A 20,310-nucleotide genomic window follows, 5' to 3' on the forward strand; every position below is an offset into this window, starting at 1 on the left:
ACAATGGTAAAAAATATTGATTACAAAATAATAATTAGATAATTGATTCATCACCTAACCTATTCATAAATAATAATAAATGGAATTGCTTTGTTGTATTTTCACTCAACTTATTATAATATGTGTGTAGGTATTCTTAGTGCGTATTCTTTTTAACATAGCTGAGCATTAACGAGTTAAAAGTTAAAATTAAGTTAAAAGATTAAGTTAATTTTAGTTAAGTTAATTAACTCGTTACTTTTTTTTTCAAATTAACTTTTAACTTAATAAGTTACTTTTTTTTCAAAACTGACGTGTTAACTTCAAGTTAATTTTATTTCAAAAATATTTAAATTAAGTTAATTTTTGTCCGAAGAATAATGCTAATTTTTGAATGGGTTTTTGCTTTGATATATCGTTTTAAATTTCCCCAGTAATTTTCTTGAGCGTAAAGAAAAACTATCTAATAAACCATATTATGTTTCTGGAAATTTTTATTTTTGCAAATTAGCAAATTTTAAATTTACACCAAGTTAATTTACTTTTTTTTCAAAGTTAACTTTTAACTTTAAAATATATTAAATAAGTAATATTATGACCATAACCACTTCCAAATATTTCCCCTAAAAATTATAAAAATAGGTATTATGAATATTGATTTTCCATCTATCATTTAAAAAAGTTTAAAAAAAAATTCATTAGCTCTTTTACAGAAAACCATTAACATTTTGGAAGCTGCTCATAGGCGTCTTCAGACACAGCTCGGTATGACAAATCCCAAACTATGGCGGTTCATAAATGAGCTGAAAGAATTGCAGGCAGACCGTGACATATATTAGTGTATGGAGTATGCACTAAAATTCGAGAAATAGTGTAATATTATACCATTAAAATACTAAAATAAGTATCGTCTTAAAATAATATGCTATTAAAATTTAAAACTGTATACATCATATTTGTATAGGAGCATTTATTTTACACTATAATTTTGCTATCTCCCTCCTGCCCACCCTCGGCACATGTACAGCCACAGAACAATTCCAAATAATTTTCATAATAATAATTTATACGCTTTATCATTATTATAGTGTACAACATTGTAATATTATTACGAGTTATGACGTATAATATTATATCCACGAGTGCGGTACACCCGTACTATCATATTATTATTATAATAATAATTAGTGACGAATCGTAGATTTTAATTTGATGTATTTATAATAATATGTAAACGGTTTGCGATAGTCGACGAGGACGTTCCGGGGACGACGGTGATAACTTAATATAATATGACTAAGCACTATATTATTATGTAATAATACGAATAATATGTTACTATTAAATTAATTTCGCAGATGATAAAACGAATAAAAAGTCAGATGCGCGTGTCCGAACAGCAACAATAACCATGGTTATTATGCCGAACGAACACAACACGGGTATAATGTTACCTACCTACGACTTGTGCAGCTATAACACAATATAATCATATTTTCATCGTCGACATGAAAATGTCATCTGTCAAGTGCTGTAACCGATTCGAAAGCGTTCGGTCGATATGCTTATACCTACCGACTGCGTCTGTTGTTATTATTATATTTTGTATTGTTCTAGTGTTACCGCGTGCAGTATATATAATATAATAACAATATAATTATTATTTATTTATTAATCACATTAGTCGTATATTGTTTTAACATATTAATTATTATTATTTGTTTACATTTAAATGATATTACAAACTATGTTCGTGTCCTTGAGATTTGTGCACAGTTCATAATATGAACGCAAAATATTATATCGAGTCGTAAGCGTTATTAATCATTAATAAATAATAAAATATAACATTATAATATGCGGTGATGAGTTTGGCATACGGTCTTAGCGAGAAAAAATTCTCGTGATCGGCTCGTTTGCCATCGACGAACTTGACTATAAAGTATATAAATACTACGCTGGGCCTTCAATTTAGGGTTGCCGGACGACTGTCTCGAGGACACGAACATGTCTCTCGGGGCCTTAAAACATTGTAATCCAATTTTTTTTCCTCAATTTGTATTGGCTGTCTCAGCCTATCATTTTATAACTCTCGTTGTGTCATATATTATTAATTGTTTATCGATGTCATCAAGCGCACTGGAGTACACTGGATTTTTCAATAAGGGGGGGGGGAGGGCTCGAAAATCAGGAGCTTTCTATTAGTATTATTACTGATATCTTACATAGAAGTATATTTATTTTTTTAAACTTTTTATCATAAAAATAATTGTTAATATAATGCAAATTTATTTTATTTTGTCCTAATAATATTAATGTTCTTATACGTTTTGGTGTGGTTGGTATTTTAACATGTTTGTACAACTTAAATTTCTGTCAATAATTATTCTTTTTTTTATTTATGTTGGGCGTCAACTATCACACTAATCTATTGAGACGTATATATGCATGCATAATACATGTCCTTACTTGTTTACAACAGTCGAAACTTTATAAAAGAAAAAAAGTAATATTATTATACGGGCAATGGGGAGGGTCTTGTACTCGAGCGGGTCTCCCACTGCGACACTACGTACGCCACTGATCAAATGTAGGTACTGATCGTTCATGATATTATGTTATAGATAGTCAAGTCAATAATAACGAAAAACCCAATTTAACTTTATCATAAAATCGGTATGTATTCGACTAATATAATATTTTTTTCAATAATATAATATACTGATCGGTATTAATATGCTCTCCAATATTGGTCAGTCGTATCGGCCAAAATATTATGTGTTTTATCGTTTTCCACGTGACTGCAGCTACTGAACTAGATTTAATAATATAATATTAAACATTATATTATTATTATTATTATTATATTGTAATTAATAGACTTATTAAAACCAGAGAGGCCTTCTGGTTATTCGAGTTGACATTTTTTTCAAATAATTAATTTTTCAAAACACGATAATTAATATTTTTAATCGCCGAATGCAATTTTCATTAATTACAAACAACTATTATACCTATTATAGTAACTGCTCAGTGCGTTGTCTTTAATTTATGCTACGACACCATACAACATACGATTTACAGTGTAGGTACAATCCAAACAGTGAACGTCAATATTGTTTGAGAATTTATTGTTATTTGCAGTTCGAATTCTAAAATAATTAATTGATTATAATCAAAGTTCCAAGTTGAAATCGTCCAAACCTATTTGTCTAACAACGATGGGGAATACCTAATTATAAGTGACGATTTATGTTTTTTAAGTATGCTATAATTAATTGTTATGTACACATCTTTATTCGTGTATCTGCTTACTTACTGATTTGTCTCCGAACAACGGCATAGTTATAATATAAAATATTTTGTTTGCAAGGAACATACCGATGAAAAAAAATACAAACATTAATTATTATATTATAGTGATATTGACTTATCCAATCAGAATGACTAACAAACTGTCAATACAAGTTAATAATAAAGAAAAAACGCAGTTTTTTAATTAAATGCTTTGCTATCAAAAATAGATTACAATGTTTATCATAATAATATTATTAACGACTATCCAAACCATTTATCGTTTATTTTCTAAATTCACTTAAACCGATCTGTACCTATACACTGTACTCGGGTTCCGCAGGTTAGTCGATCATATCTATATTCACCATCCAAGGCAATACCTAATTAAATCAGTTTTAATTCCCTTACTTATTTATTTGTTTTGATACAAGATTATTATTGTAATTATTTGTTATTATTATTGTTATTATTATATTTTAAGACTTCAACTCAATTTTGGTTTTGACGTGTTTCAAGAATTAAATAAACGAATATCATGACATACGACAACATGTATCGCGCAGGTAAATATGAATAATTATGATATGGATAAAATATTTTGTTAATAGATTTGTGTCGGTATAAATCTTTGAGAAATTATGGATTTTAAAATGAAATTTCTTGTTCCGGCATATTTTGTGTATTGAAACAGAATGTAAATGTAACAGCAATAATTATATAAAATATATTATATTATGTGTGTGCTTAAAACAAGTATTTATTTTTATATGCTATAACAGTTTCAATTCTCTATATATTAATTTATTAGTGTTAAAATTCTAGTAAAAACATTTAAATCTTTGCACGTGTTAAAACTATTATTATCCGATTGCGATTGAGTATTAAAATTTAAGACTAATAATTATTGTTTAAATTAAATTAAATTACATTTATGAACTGTGATTCCAATGGTAGCTATTTATAATTATAAATCACTTAAAATATTTTAGGTGCACACATGACGAAATAAATCTTCACAACGCGTTATGGTAAAATATTTTTATGTCCAGGTACCATAAACGCGGTGAAAGAATATTTAAAAAAAATGTAGTTATTTATTTGTACATTTTTAACTACCTATTATATAACTAGTTATGTTAGAACGCTATAATTACCGACACAAAATGTATATTGTAGAAATATTATTAATGATAAACTAATGAATAATTGTAATTAAAAATGTAAGTAATAAAATACATTATTTTTCAGGAATTAGTAACAGCTTCTTTAATAAATATAAAAATATTGTCTAAATTAATAAACCATAAAAACATATAGAAAAAGAAAATTGTTGTTTAATTTCCGAATGAATAAAATATTATAAGTTCTGTAATAATACATATTATAGCCATACAGGAGACGAAATTATTAATTAATACTATAATTGCGTTGGGCATAGACTTCTTTGACGCAGTGTGCTATGAAATGTAAAATATATTATAAATTCAATATGGTACCTAGCTGAATAAATTACTTGTTTCCAATTTAGGAACTTGACAAACGGGAAATGAATAGGTAAGGCAATCGCCAATCGATAAGGTAAAATAAAAGGTATTAGGCAAATTTTATAGTAGCAAGTACCTACCTATCAAAACTAGGTTGGTACTAATGTACTATATAGATAACCATCGTATACTCAACTATTTTAGATAAACACTTTTGACGACTGTATGCCATTTGATGTCACATTCTAAATATATCTAAGATTACATTTTTAAGTTCATAATTATTAATCATATAATTATATCATATTATTATATATTAATCAAAATAATATAATATACTAGTAAATCGTCTATGATCCACAAACATAAATTGTTCGTGTTCTCTAGTTGTGATGTGGGTATTGATGAAAGTTCAGTAGATTAAATAAATCCACGTGGTTCATTTATTTTCCAACAGCTGTCTACCTATTGCTTAAAAACAAAAAATGTATTATTTGTCTGTATTTCGTCGTCACTGTGTTGCCTTTGTTTACGCAAGACAAAGAAACACCAGTCAAGTGACCTGGTAATTCAAAAACAGTGAAATGTCCCGAATTTTTTTGCTTTTTAACCATCGTTTTAATTGTTATTGTTAGGCTATTATTACTATAACTATTATTATTATAGGGATTAGACTACGTGCATGTTATGGACCGTCGGAATACGTTTTTGAAATGTTTAAACTGACGGTGTCATAATATGACATGGAAGTTTCGTTGATATTATTTTGTTGTAATAAGTAAGGCAGGTATTATAATAAACCTCATTTTTTGTTTTGTCTCGCTTTTTATTAGTCAGAGAAGTTAATGACAGACGACAGTAACAAACATACAATATTATACATCAAATAAATAAGTAATTATGAATGATAAATGAAGTCAAATACCATACTATCATAATAATATAAAATAGGAACACAAACTAACTATATACAATATACTTTTATTACATAACATGAAAAATATACTACTATGTAGGAAACCGATCGAGGAGTTTGGTTACAATAATATTGATCGTTGATGTTTTTCACTACTTCTGCATGTCATTTGCATAGACTATATACGTAGTACTATATACCTCGCCATACTCATGGTGAGTGATGCAATATGTCCTATGGTTTTCTCACAATTGCAGTTTGGCGAATCATTTAAGCCCCCTTTATGTGTGCAGGTATTGGCATCATCTGCAGTTATGCCTTTTCTCTATCCACCCAATCTCATAACTATAACGATTACAAATTTACATATTTATAAATTTATTATAAATTTGTTTACATTATAAAACACACAAAATACAAAATACAGACATATAGACATACAAAATAATATTAAAATAATGCAGATAACAAAAGATAATGAGTTTAATTAAAAAATATGAGTATTTAGAAGTGGTCAATGGGAGCCTCATTGGCCAACTTCATCATGCGAAAACAGGCTTGTTGTATAAATAGTTATTATTTAGCATATAAATTTCACCGGCGATTCGCGATTCCGCATTACACGATTTCGCACATACCTTTTCGTTTACGCGATTCTGCATAAACCTAAATTGCTACGTTTCCGATTGTATTTTAAAAATAATTTTAGATATAAAAATATCAATATTACAATAATATGTATTATTAGACAATATTATAACATTATTTTAGTTTTATCCAAAATTCTAGCTTATCTGAATAGGTATACGGTGTACCTAATTTTTATCTGGACGCATCAGTTACCTGGTCGATCACTAATATACGTATATTGCGATCACATTTTTGTGTCTTATTGTTGACTTTTATTCCGCGTAGGTTTATAAATAAAAATTAATAATTCAGAAATTTGTATTATTGTGTCAGAGAAAAATAAGAAAAAAACATTTTCTTGTAAATACTTCCAACATCATTAAATAATAAGCTTTACTACTGTTTAAAATATTAACTCATTTTTACTATTTTTTTTGTTATATAAATTTTAATTTAACAATAGTTTGAAAATTAAAATGATATACAATTATTTGTACATAAATATGAAACTACCATATTATTCACATTTATAATAAATAAATTTGTCGTGGATATTAAGGAAACTTTTAAATTAAAACTTAGATTAAAACATTCTGGTATTGTACGATTGAGAACGTTTTACCTTTTTAGTAACACGATTGAGAACAATATAAGAGAAAATTCTAATCGAAAAGCTGAAGAAAATACATTTGCAAGACCTTTAAAAGTTATTAGAACCGAATTTACCAAAATATTGACTTATTTATGACAAGAAAAGATAACAATTTACCCTACTTCTTAAAATGAAGCTATATGACAATTAAATAATTTGCAAAATAATGATTTATGTTTATTTAAATAAACCTAAACAAATCGAACTTTTCGGAGAAGGTACTAATGAATTTGCACCAAAATTTTTTTTACAGTTATACATAATATACATTATACACATACTTAAACGGATTTTATGTGCCTATAGGTATTGCTTTTTTTTTTACCAGACAAAACAAAACAACATAGCAAATATCACTCTCAGCAGAACACGTGTAGCTCTGTTAGTTTAAAAAATAGAGAGTGAATTGACCTCTTATAAGGTTTAAAGATAAGATTATTATCTAGGCAATAACATCGGCTTTTTATTTTAATATAATTTTAAAGCGAGTTATGACTTATGAGTATTTTAAAATTGTAAATTTTTTGTACATCTTAAAATACTCATAATTCGCTTTAAAATTAAAATATAATAAAAATCCCACGAGGTTGCCTAGATAATAATCTTACCTTTAGATTTTATAAGAGGTAGATTCACTCTAATTTTTAAACCCACGAAGGTAGGTAGAACATATGTTCTACTTAGCTTATGCTTATATGTTACGCACTTGTAAGACGGAAACACACATGTGAGTACAGGGGTGGCTCCAGGGGGCGGGCCAAGCTGTAATTCTAAACAATTTTATACTATTAAAAACAAAATTGCAAAAAAAAATCATCGAAATTGTCTGAAAATGATGACTTGCTCCCACCAGTGGAGCCGCCCCTGTGCGGGTATCACGTCCTTTTAACGTTCAAAAGCTGCGTTTGGACTTCGAAATCGGTGCTGACGAGTCTCACGAAGCTGTCAAATAAATATTTTCAAATGTCATTATTGAAACCTGACGTATGCCTTGCCAAATGCGGCAACGTAGCATATAACTTAACTGGTAAGAACGTTTTCAATCGTGTTATTAAAAAAATAGGTACGGCCGATAAGGACCGTTCTCAATCGCGTTCTACCCAAACATTCAACTACGATATCGGTGTATAGATGTATGAGATAAAGCTTAGCAATATAATTTGAAGTTAGGTATTGCACTTATCTTATTATATTATATTATTGATAGACTGCAGATGTTCATTAAATTATAAAATTACTATTTGTCGGCTATCGCATTATTGAAACTATTCTGAACTGAAACGTTTGATGAAATTTTGATTTCCGATATATTCTGATATTTTTCAAACATTTTTTTAACAAAATTTGAAACTAGCAAATTCATAAACAGTTAATAACGTTCCATATTACCTATATCATATTGTCTGCGGTGAAACTATACCTATGCATGAAACTTTTATAAGCACATATTCCATAATATTATTGTCATATAAATATACATTAAATATGTACGGGTACTTACCAGAAGTCTTAAAAAGTAAAATTAAACCATAAATATATAAAAAGTTGCAAATATTGTAATGGTGTGACTGTAATTATATCTAACTATACCTTTTTATTACCTACTTAGCATTTGGCTAATATAGCCATATAAATCATAAACCATATAGGTACCTATACATTATTTACCTATTTACATGGTTTCCGTTAATTTTTCCAGAAAACAAAGTTTAAAAGTATTTGTGGTGTTTTAATAATTGATTTAAATTAAAGCACAAAATATTAAATTGTTTGTAATTATGTTATCCTATTTAAGAGTTAATAATACCTATTGTTTTGTTCAAATGGTTTGTTTTTAAAGAAGAGTATTCTTATTTTGTTTGGCTGAAAAATAAGAGATTTGATAGTAATTTGCTAATTATTATAGGATACAGATAAAAATAGCAAAATTAGCTATATATTTGTTTTATTCACCATGGACTCCAAAGTCCAAATAAGATCACTATTATTTTTATTTTTGAAGTATTTTAGATTTTTAGTGCAATTTTTCGCTAATATGTATAAGTAATATAATGATTTATTTAATATTTATAAATTATATTTATATTGAATGAAAAGTAGAGAAACAATTTACTATTTATGTGAATCCATAAGAAAAATACCCACATTTTCATTTCATATAATTATATATTTTTAGGTAGGTAGTCTAGGGACATTGACCCATCGAACAGTATATAATATATTATAGACTATACCTGACTATACCTAGTTAAGACTTCTTATCAGTTATTGTACTTATAATGTAGTTTTGTACTTTGGTCTAATAATATTATTTAATAAATATAAGTTTTTTTAAATTGTTATCAGAAGAACAAATGTTTAAAAAAAAAAAATGTTTATTTTGCTATTTTTATGTTTTTATGGCATATATATTATAGCGCTTATTTAAAAAAATTTTAGGTCATATTATAACACGTAGTTTAGTTCTTTCGGTGCTATAAAATCTGAGTACAGTATTTATTTCATATTATAATATTAGAAACTATAGCCGCTATCAACTTAATAAAATAACTATCGATTTTAAAAAATATAATAAATATTTAAAATTCAAATACGCGTGGTTCAGAAGTAATTTTACCTATCGGAAAGCTAGAATAATTTTGCGAAAAATGCTCATTTAATAAAAAAATATCCATTGATAATAACAATTAATTATAATTTTTAGTAGGTACCTAGGTCATAATATATACAATATATTTTCTTGTAATAATACATTTTAAATGGATTAATAATATATCTATAAAATAATTTTAATTGTTATTTATCTATTTATCAAAAAATCAAATGGCATTAATTTCTATACATAAATAAACAAGTTTAAAAAAATAATTAACCCGATACATAGTTACAGTTCCTGTTTTATGGGATTTGGGGTTTTTTTGTGTCATTTGGGTGAGCATTTATTTTTTAAAAGCCACGAATTAAATTTTTTTTTAAATACGAATTTCTGAGAAAAAAAATACAAGATATAAAAATAAAAACAATAACATAGGTACATGGGTAGTTTTATCATGTTGTGTATTGTGTTGACTATTAATAAGTATTAACTAACTATTATTTACCTTTGTTTACTATTAATAGTTAATACAAAAAATTATATTATATTTGTACGATAAAAAGCATAAAATTGCAATTTAAATTAATTGATAAAAATGTATAAAACTATTTCGGAACATAAGAAAGTTCATTTTCACATATGTAATAGCGTTTTAAAGTTTTGTTAAAAATTAACTTGACCGGTGCACGATAAATGAATGGCGTCCTTTCTTTATCAGCAAAAAATGTCTCTTACACGGTACCGGGGCATACACAACATAATAATATTAATAATAATAATAATATATGTCTTCGAGCAGCTGTATGCAATAATATTGTAATCGTAACACGCCTACGCGTCATTGTCGATACCAAAGACTATTGTCTTTTGTCTGTGGCCGAAATACAGACATATTATATTATTGTTTTGTGTCTCAATTTATCGTCATCGCGAGTGCACCACAGTATGGGTAACATGATATTTATATTATAATACACGACGACGGTCTACACATGCACACCGAACATGGCGGCTGAAAGTTAAAAAAAAAAAACGATGAGGGTGTTGACATGTTGAAAAAAAAAAATTTAAAGTAGAGCACGTCACGCGTGCATCTATTGGACTAGACCTTGACACTTCTGTGGTGGCCGAATCTCTATGGCAACAGTCCCGATTCTTCGTTACATGCAAATAGTCATAATCTCACCATCTGAGACCTCGCCAAATCGAATGGGGTAAAATATATTAAATAGGTAGGTACAAAACATCGAACCATATATTAATATAATAGGTATAACGTATTAAAATATAATACAGTTGGTGGTCAGTCAATCATTTGTTGTTATTATTATTATTACTTTTTTTTTTGCCATTCATTCAAACCACGGTAGGTAGGTATAATGCCTGCGTTATTATAAAATACATTAATTCATTATCAATCTTTACTCATCTATATATTATTAACTTCGTACCTAATAATTATTGGATACCTACCCATGATTATATATTTTGTGAGCTATACCAAGCTCAGCCAATGTTTAACCCCCCCCCCTGGACTGCAAAGGTAATACCACACATACCGTATATATTATAATATAAGCGGTGTTGGGAAATATCTATAGATAAATCTTTCTGAAAATATGCAAAATTTGAATTAAACATGAATTTATCTTATATTTATCTAGATAAATTATTAGTTATCTATTCCCAACACTGAATATGAGTATGTGTATTATATTATTTATGATTTCGATCGTCCCGTATTTAAATATAAATAAATAATGTACAATTGCGTCTGTTATATTACAATTATAATTTATAGTTTTTTTTACATATTGTACCTACTTGGGTATAGCATAATATTATTATATATGACGAGGGCTAAGGATTTACTGATTTCTTACGAACCCAAATCCTTAATCCCTATTATTATAAGTGGCCATTTCAATGTTGCCTCCGTGTCCGTGTAAACCGTGTGAGCAGTGTTGAGAATTTTGTCGTTGTACACCAAATGAAATAATAATTTTCAGATAAATTAATTAATACTAGTCATTAATAACACATTTATATAACAACCGGACCCACGGTAGAATAGTTGAGTATTTTCAACTATTTTCGGGTACCCATATATTGTGGTAACGTGTTAACCACACATGCCGCTTACACAGAATACGGAGACAGAGTAATAGTCCCTTTATCCCGATGTAACGAGCAAAACTAAACGGATATAGGTACCATACCTCGGTAAGCTTTGTATTTTGAAACTGAAAGTTGAACTTTATCCGTCGTCGGTTTACAGTCACCGATTTCGAGAGCGATCTTTGATTCGGCCCTAAATAGATGCATATTATACATGAGTTCCATTTTTGTTTTTAGCTCGGCTAATTCACGGTGTATTCCATCGAAGTCGGCGTTACGGTTGTGTAAATCGTAAATAATTCGAAGCATCGAAGTTTTCACTGATTTTGGAAGTGTTCGTGTATTGTAAATTGTAATAACTAACAGGGAAAATTCGATAGAAAGGAATCAAAACCACCGATAAGTGTAAATTATTTGTACTACAACACATACATTTAACGTAATAATAATATAAAGTAGCAGGTACCTATATAGTATAAACGTAGCAAAAAAATATGAATTTTTCATCCAATTAACAACAACAATCTATACATATAGTGACCATATTATAATAAAAATATAGTATATACATATATAGTATATATGTACAACTTTGCCTACCAAATAATGTTTAGCCTTGTACATACGTCCGATTTTATCAATCGATGGCCAAGGAAAAAAAGACTAATATTATAAACAATAACTATGAAAACACAAAAACATTTGAAACCACCTACTTTAAATAAAATATGAATTCTGTAATATATTATTTTTTTTTCAAATTTTAATCAATTCGGTCGTGCAATAATGTTTCATGTCCGAACAAAAAAACAACTATGATTTCGTGTACATCAATTATAGTGCGGTATACAATAGTATTATTATCGTGTATATACGGTTAAACATTAGGTATATTATCATTATTGCGATATGACGAATTAGTTCGAATAACAATCGATATTCGTAGAGAACGTTTGACAAAGTAAAGCATAATGATGGGATCATAAAAGCGGCAATTAAAATAATTAGTATTGTGATTAAGTCAATGGCCAGTTATGTTATACAGTCAACTTATCAATAAATATTAAATAATATTAAATAGAAATTATAATTTTCGGAGCACTAAAATATGATAATATTAATCATGTTGGACATATTATTATTATATTATGAAAACGACAAAAACCTGATCTTTGTTTACTATAATATTCTACTTTGAATTTTAAACATGACTTTGAACTTACAACATACGTTCTTTGACATTTACTGTATTTTAAATATTATAATAATGTGTTAATGACTCGACTACAATTACTTAGGTACAGCTCTATAATCTATTAATAATATATTTAGTCGTATTCAAATAATATGTTTCATGACATTAGTGCCAGCTAAGGTAAATAGTGTAATATTGTAATACCTATACTATCGCAAATTATATTTTGTGAATTTCAATTACCCATTTTTACTGAGAATAGTTTTTCAAAACCCTTTTTTGAAACAATAATAACCTTTTGTTAAATTTTTTTCGTTATTATATTTTACTGTCCTCTATATTATAATACTTTATTATAAACAATTATTATTTCCTTAGACAGTCAACAAATTGCATTTCCTGAAAATGTTTCGTATTAGCCGCTATAATTTATCAGTATTGTTATTGTTCAGGATGATTCACCAAGCATGCTCACCACCAATTTACCGTTAAGTAATGAAATTATTCAAATACAGAATTTTTGACTTTTTAAGTATATTTAAAGATCATATTCTACACCATTTCCCTGCGACGGTATATTTTGGCCAATTATACCAGTTTCCACAAATATTAAATAAGGTTTGATTCCTATTTTCATCATCTTACATGATCAAATTGTTTTAAAACAACTATATAGATCAGGAAACGGGTGGGCATATAGAGAGAGCTGTATAGTAGCTGCGCTTATGGCACCCACACTGCAGTTGTAACGTAGATTGAGAATGAGCGAAAACAATCACTAAAACTAAATTTTTTTTTCAGTTCTAAATTTGAATGAGTAATTTCTCATACTTATTAAAATATTTGGAATAAGGATACTAGTCCTTAAAAATGGTTTTACAAAAATATAAAATAGACGTAATATTGTAACTAGTATTTATTATACTTTGGCCATCTATACAAATTATTAATGACTGAAATGTTCCAATCACCATAACCCCCATATATCTCATAAACCCATTACCACGGACCTTTTATCCTTAGAACATAAAGTTCAATAATTCAAAAACTACCCGTATACGAATTTTGATTCTGGTACGTCCAATTTTTCAGAAAAATTATCCACTAAATTATTATTTACAGTTGAAACCGGGGGTTCTCGTTTGAAAAACAGAGGTTTAATTATATCTCCACAGGACACGACTTGAGTAGTACAAAAAATCTCAATAATTTGGAAATATGGTCTTATAAGTATATTTGAAAATTCCAAAAAATCAGATATTGAATAACTGCATTGTTGGATAAAAAAGGGGGGTTAGCATGCTTGATGAACCACCCTGAACATAGATTAAACAGCTCCCACGCACCGCATTATTATTTTGCAATTAATCGAACACCACGGCCTGGAATAGAGATGAAGAAAAAAAAATTCACCGAGATAATAATATAATACCACACCTACATAATATTATTATAATTATCAGGATGCAGAAAATATTGATTCGTTTGCGATTTTCTTTGTTTTTCGTTGATACCTAAGCAGTCGTTAAAATTGCACCGATGAAATTTCAGTTAGTACATATTAAGTATTCTGCAGTCCGTTATTATATAAGAGTATCGCGGATTTACATACAATAAAAAATATTTTAAACGTTTGTACCGATTCAGTTATTTGATTATTTAGTGATATCGATTGAAAATAAAACATCGTGTATATATTAAATCAAGCTTAAAAAATCATTAATTTTATTATTATCTACCGTATCAAATAAAAACAGGACTCCGGTTGACATTCTTCATTTTATTAACTACACATTTTATTATTATTATCTATATTTAATTTGTATTTGTATAGGTTTATTTATTTATAAATAGTTATAATATTATGTTTATTTTTTATAAGCACGTCTCGATGGTCAGAAGGCAAGTTGACATAGGTGACGCATATTTCATAGTTGACTTTTTGATATTTTGTCGTAAGCGTCTTAATTTTAAAATAATATATCGATTAATCTTACTTAAACATCGGTATGGGTTTTTTTGTAAGAACTTATAAATACAAATAATATTATATTATATTATATTATAAAGATACAGATTATTTTTTTTTATTTGATTTGTGTCCTCAGAAAACATTTGAAAAATTATTGAGATAGAAACCAGTAATATGCTAGGCTGTTTTAACAGGAATTTATTTTTTAATCATATATTAATTATGCTGCAAAATGTAAATAAATAATTATTATTAATTTTTAAGACTTTAAACGTTGACCAATCAATTAATTTTCAAATTTAATAAAATAATAATAATATTCTAATGCATGGTCAAATACTCAATTTTCTTCCAGGCGTCCGAAGTCGTAATAAGAATAAAATTGTCTTCAATCCGTACTCTGAAGTAGCGATATATAGGCAACTACCAACAATTTTTAGATTCTTAGAGGAGCGATGAATGTATTAATTTCACAATGATGAGTGTTTTTTTTTTGTATATGTTTATACACGAACACGATACGTAGTTGAAATAATGCTTCAGTTGTTATCTTTTCTGGTAGGAGAATCAAAATTCAAAATCAAAAACGTTGGGAAAAACAAAAAACAGTGATTTTTACGCAAAACAAGTTCTTGTCAAAATCGATTTAATTTTTTTTTTGGTGTAACTAAAAATGTTGATAGTTATTAATTGAAATTATTAAAAAAACTGAGCGTAAATCTACATATAATTGTTGAGCGTTAGATTTTTTACAAAATTCGTCTACATCACAAAAATTTGATTAATTATTTTGAGTCTTTTATTTAGAAATTCGTAAAAATGTTTTATTTATAACTAAGATTAATTTTAGTAAGGCAATTTAATAAAAGATCCCTTATAAGTTTTCCTACCAAACAAAAAAGTACACGAGAAAGTCAACATAGTTTTTATGAACGTTTGAAGTTTTATTTTTTCGACATTGGATTTTGAGCCGTAAATAAATGAATTCACTTCGAACGATCTTCTTATTATTTTGTTGTATTCTAAAAACGAATAACGGGTACGGAGTGAGCGACCGGTTCATAACCTCGGCAGTGGGTGGCATTTTTGTTTGGGTTCTGGTGTCCGGAGAGAAGTGCTACCATCCCCCACCCGGGCATACGGGTGCCCACTAAAAATCTGCCAAACTAACACGTGTTTAAATCTGCAGTACCCTCCCCTACAGTTAAAAACCACCTAATGGCCTAAGTTTCCACAGGTTAACTAATGAAAAAAAAAAACGTAACCATAAATAATTGAAATTTTTACCTTATGTTTATTTTATAATTATAATTTTTTTTTTTTGAGCTATTAATAGATATTTTCAATTTTTTTCTTACATTTATATTTTCTATAAATGTCAATAAAATTTAAAACAATGCATCTTATAAATAGTTCATATTACTAAAAAGTCAAAAAATATATATAAACACAGTTTTCGTTATTGCTATTTTTAGTTCAAATTTGTACAAAATTAGATATTTAAACAAAGAATAACAATCTTAATTATTTTGTTGAAATTTAAAATTTTTACTATGATTTAGGCTGACTGACAGATAGTCTCCGCTCAGAACCGTTTTTCGTATACAATGATATTATATCATTGAAATTTGAATTCAATTGTAACACCATTTATTATACAATATGATCCACTTGTAACTTTCTGTACAGAAAAGCTGCACAACCACCTTTTTTAAAAATGTTATATGATAGTTTCTGGAAGTTAAAGAGATTTGACATTTTATTAAATTTTAATTAACGTGTTAAAAAATTGGTAAATTTGTCCAGCATTGGACACTGCAATATTTAATATAAATAAATGCATGTAGATAAAATTAGGTCTACATAATATATTAAACTTTCCAAAATAGAAAGATGCGAGTAAAGTGACGAGAAAGTTAAAAATAAAAGCTAGGTCAGTAATAAATTGCTAAAAAAAATATAATTAATGAAGGCCACATTCGTTTTTTATGAGCGTTTGAAACATTATTTATAAAAAGGACTTTAATTGAGTCTGAGCCGACCAGTTTTTATAGTACAAAAACCTCCTTCATAAAAAAACCCTCATGCCTCGTGAAATAGTTGTATTTTAATATTTTTGAAAGTTAAAAGATTTATATAGGGTGATTGATAGGATGATATTGGACTTCAATTTAAAAAAATCCATTTTCAGTAATTTGAATAGAAGTTTAAACTTATATATACTATACTATTTTTAGTATTTTTAATGTTAATAAAAAATTAAATTGTAATCCAATGCAGACCGATTACCTAAATAATGTTTTCCATTTTCCAATATAAAAATTAATAATAATCCGACTGTTCCAATTATCGTTGAAATGGTACCACGTATGACAGGGATCTAGAAATATGGAATGGGTGGGGGGACTAAATTATTTCACTAAAGATACAATAATAATTTTAGTTGACAACATAATAGATCATAATATTATGTAATATACCTATAGGCCATATTATTATAACATTATAGTTATGATATGATAACAATCTTAACATTTTTATTTATATCTTACATCTATGGATTTTAAGTCACATAAACTATTTATTAAATAAATAATACACATAATGTACAACATTTCCAGGGGGGGGAGGGAACTGAAAATGGTCTGAAGTTTACCCCTTGATAAATAGCATTTCCGACACCCTTTAATAGTAGGTATACATATTATCATAATCTCAATATCGGATATTTGTACATCTAAATAGGTTTTGGCTTTCAATCACAATAATTGTATAGCCGCATAATATTAATAATCTATTTGAAATCTATACGATTATATTATTGGTAATACGTAGTCTATAAATATTTTTTTCATTTATTCGTATGGGGTTCACAATTTCAAATATAAATTCATTAAAAACCTATAGTTATTATAAACTAAATAATTACAATTTACAATACAAATTTCTCACATAGTAAAATATCATTATAAATAAATACATAGTTTTTTCTTTGCTTACCTACATAGTATAATGTAGTATTATGCAACAATCGTGTACACTAGTTAAATGACACAATAATATAAAGCTATAAAACTACAATTATCAATAATTACTAGCATCATCTTCTAATCAATATAATAAGTATAATGCAATAATCCTATACATTTATTTTAAGACTGTCTATATTTTGTTCTTTTAGTAGGTACCTAGACAAAGTTTAATTTTTTTTTAAGAATCTTGTAAGAGTTTCTACGTTTAATTTCTAATGGTAATACGTATATTGTACATTTTTTCACCGATATATAAGTAGGTATAGAAATATGTGGATTGTTAATTTTTTGCGCACGGTTGGTACTTTGATTAAAATATTTGTCTGGCATTATATCCGTGTTCAGTTTTAAAAGTAAGATTGTTTTTAATTATGTAAAGTACCGAAACTCAATTAAATTTTTTTTTACTGCCATTACATTTATGTCGTCGCATAAGTATTTTGTGTGGTATAACTATCTTGAATCTTTTTTTAGAATAATTTTTAGTATTTTTTTGAATGGCCATCACTCTATAGTTGTTTTTATACGTGCCTCCCCATAAAGAATTACTACAATTTATTATAGATTCTATTAATGATACACTACGATTCAGTACTATAATACGACTATACTATAACAATGCACATATTTTATATACCTATCTAGTCGACAGTTTTTACGGTCTTCCATTGGGCTTTTATCATAATTTATTTTTGACGAAATCAACCTAAAAATGTTTATAATTTTATTATTTTCTAGTAAACGTCACAATAATTTAATGAACCTATACTACATAATATTATGTTCGAACGCAGTTTAATAAAATAAATAAACAAACAGTAGCATATAGGTACCTATACAGTACCCAACATATACCTAGTACAGTATTTGAAGGTACCTGCACTCGGCAGTATTATAAAGTTGTATATTGGTGACACGCTAGGAGAGAAAAAAAATTGTAATAATAATGACAAAAGTGTTAAACACTGTGACAACAAACGAAGGGAATTATTATTTTTCCTATGGGCATGTTACAATGCACTTACGCGACCGCGAAATATATCATGTTCTCGGTAAATCGTACATACATAATGTAGGTACATACATAATAATAAAAAATAATAATAATATTATAATATTTTACGGCGGCGTTGTGTTCACGCTGAGAAAAAATAGTGAAATTTATTTTTGCCGATTTTTTTTCGATAGACGTCTATTAATTGTTACAACAAGCACACTGCAGTCGTGGCTCCTGTGGCGCAGACAACATTATTGTATCACCTATTATACTAAGTACCAGTAGCTATGTTTTAAAATATATTTATTTGACTTGTGTTTTTTCTTTTCGTCGTTCAAGTTCAACGGTCGGAGGAGGAAGCGGTACAGATGGAACCGTTTTCGGACGACAGTAAGAGACACGGCCAAGGAGACTCGCAGGACATCGACGAATGTGACGAGAATGACAAGCTGATAATGTGTCGCATTTGCTACGACGGTATGTACATAATATGAATATTATACTAATATTGAGTACTGAGTAATAATAATTAGTGTCATTTTCCTTACCACTGTCCATTTTCCTCTAAAAAAAAATAAAATATTTTAACTATTTTCCTCCAATAAAAAATTAAGAATAGAATAAACATATTTTAGTCAAATTAAACTAACCAAAATAAAAAAAAAATTACCCTTGAATTATTAACAATTATTTATTTTTCAATAAATATTATACTAAACCAACTTTTACAAAATATACCTATAGGCCAAAATGTAAATCAAAAATTAAAAATGGGACAGTAATTTACAGTAACTATAAATAAAACGCAAATTTAAAGATAAAATAACAGTTAATTAGGTATATCAAACAACCAAGGCTGGACATTAACGAGTTAAAAAGTTAAAGTTAAGTTAAAAAGTTAAAATTAAATTTAACTTTTTAACTTAACTAGTTACTTTTGGCTTTTTATTTACTTAACTGTTAACTTACTAAATTTCTTTTTTAATTAACGTGAAATTAACGAGTTAATTTTTCATTTTAAGAAGTATAAGTTAAGTTAATTTATTTTGTATTTCATTTTATAATATTTCACTATTTCAGTCTATTTTGTTTTCATGTCAAAAAATATGTATCGTAAATTGTTAGAAGTTAAAAATGTATATCATTCGAATCTATCTTATGCAAATAATGTATGAAGTATTAACACTATATCCTATAATTTAGTTTTGGGTTGGAAAAAAATTAAGTACGCTAGCGTTGTATGAACAAATTAACTTTTTTTTAACTTAATTAAAAGTTAACAAAAAGTGTGTATTAACTTTTAACTTAACTGAGTTAACCTATAGTTAAATTAACTTTTAACTTTTAACTTTTTGTTATTGGTGCATATTAACTTTACTTAACTGAGTTAAAAAAAATCATTAACTTGCCCAGCCTTGCAAACAACCGATATAAATGCTTGA

General features: G+C 27.4%; 1 protein-coding gene across 7 annotated transcripts in view; it reads left to right on the forward strand.

The window, feature by feature from the left end:
- The first annotated feature begins 1,196 nt into the window (after positions 1-1,196).
- The window catches only part of LOC132935372 (E3 ubiquitin-protein ligase MARCHF2-like), a 28,319-nt gene continuing 9,205 nt past the window's right edge, over positions 1,197-20,310 (forward strand). For 2 of the 7 annotated variants that reach the window (XM_061001898.1, XM_061001905.1), the window contains exons 1-3: positions 3,539-3,616; positions 3,758-3,839; positions 19,208-19,345. In XM_061001898.1, the coding sequence (XP_060857881.1) occupies positions 3,812-3,839; positions 19,208-19,345 (166 nt within the window). In that variant the 5' untranslated portion in view covers positions 3,539-3,616; positions 3,758-3,811. The other 5 variants (XM_061001901.1, XM_061001899.1, XM_061001903.1 and 2 more) reach the window with 5 other exon arrangements.

Source organism: Metopolophium dirhodum, chromosome 1 (genome assembly GCF_019925205.1).
Source record: "Metopolophium dirhodum isolate CAU chromosome 1, ASM1992520v1, whole genome shotgun sequence".
Classification (NCBI taxonomy): Eukaryota; Metazoa; Arthropoda; class Insecta; order Hemiptera; family Aphididae; genus Metopolophium; species Metopolophium dirhodum.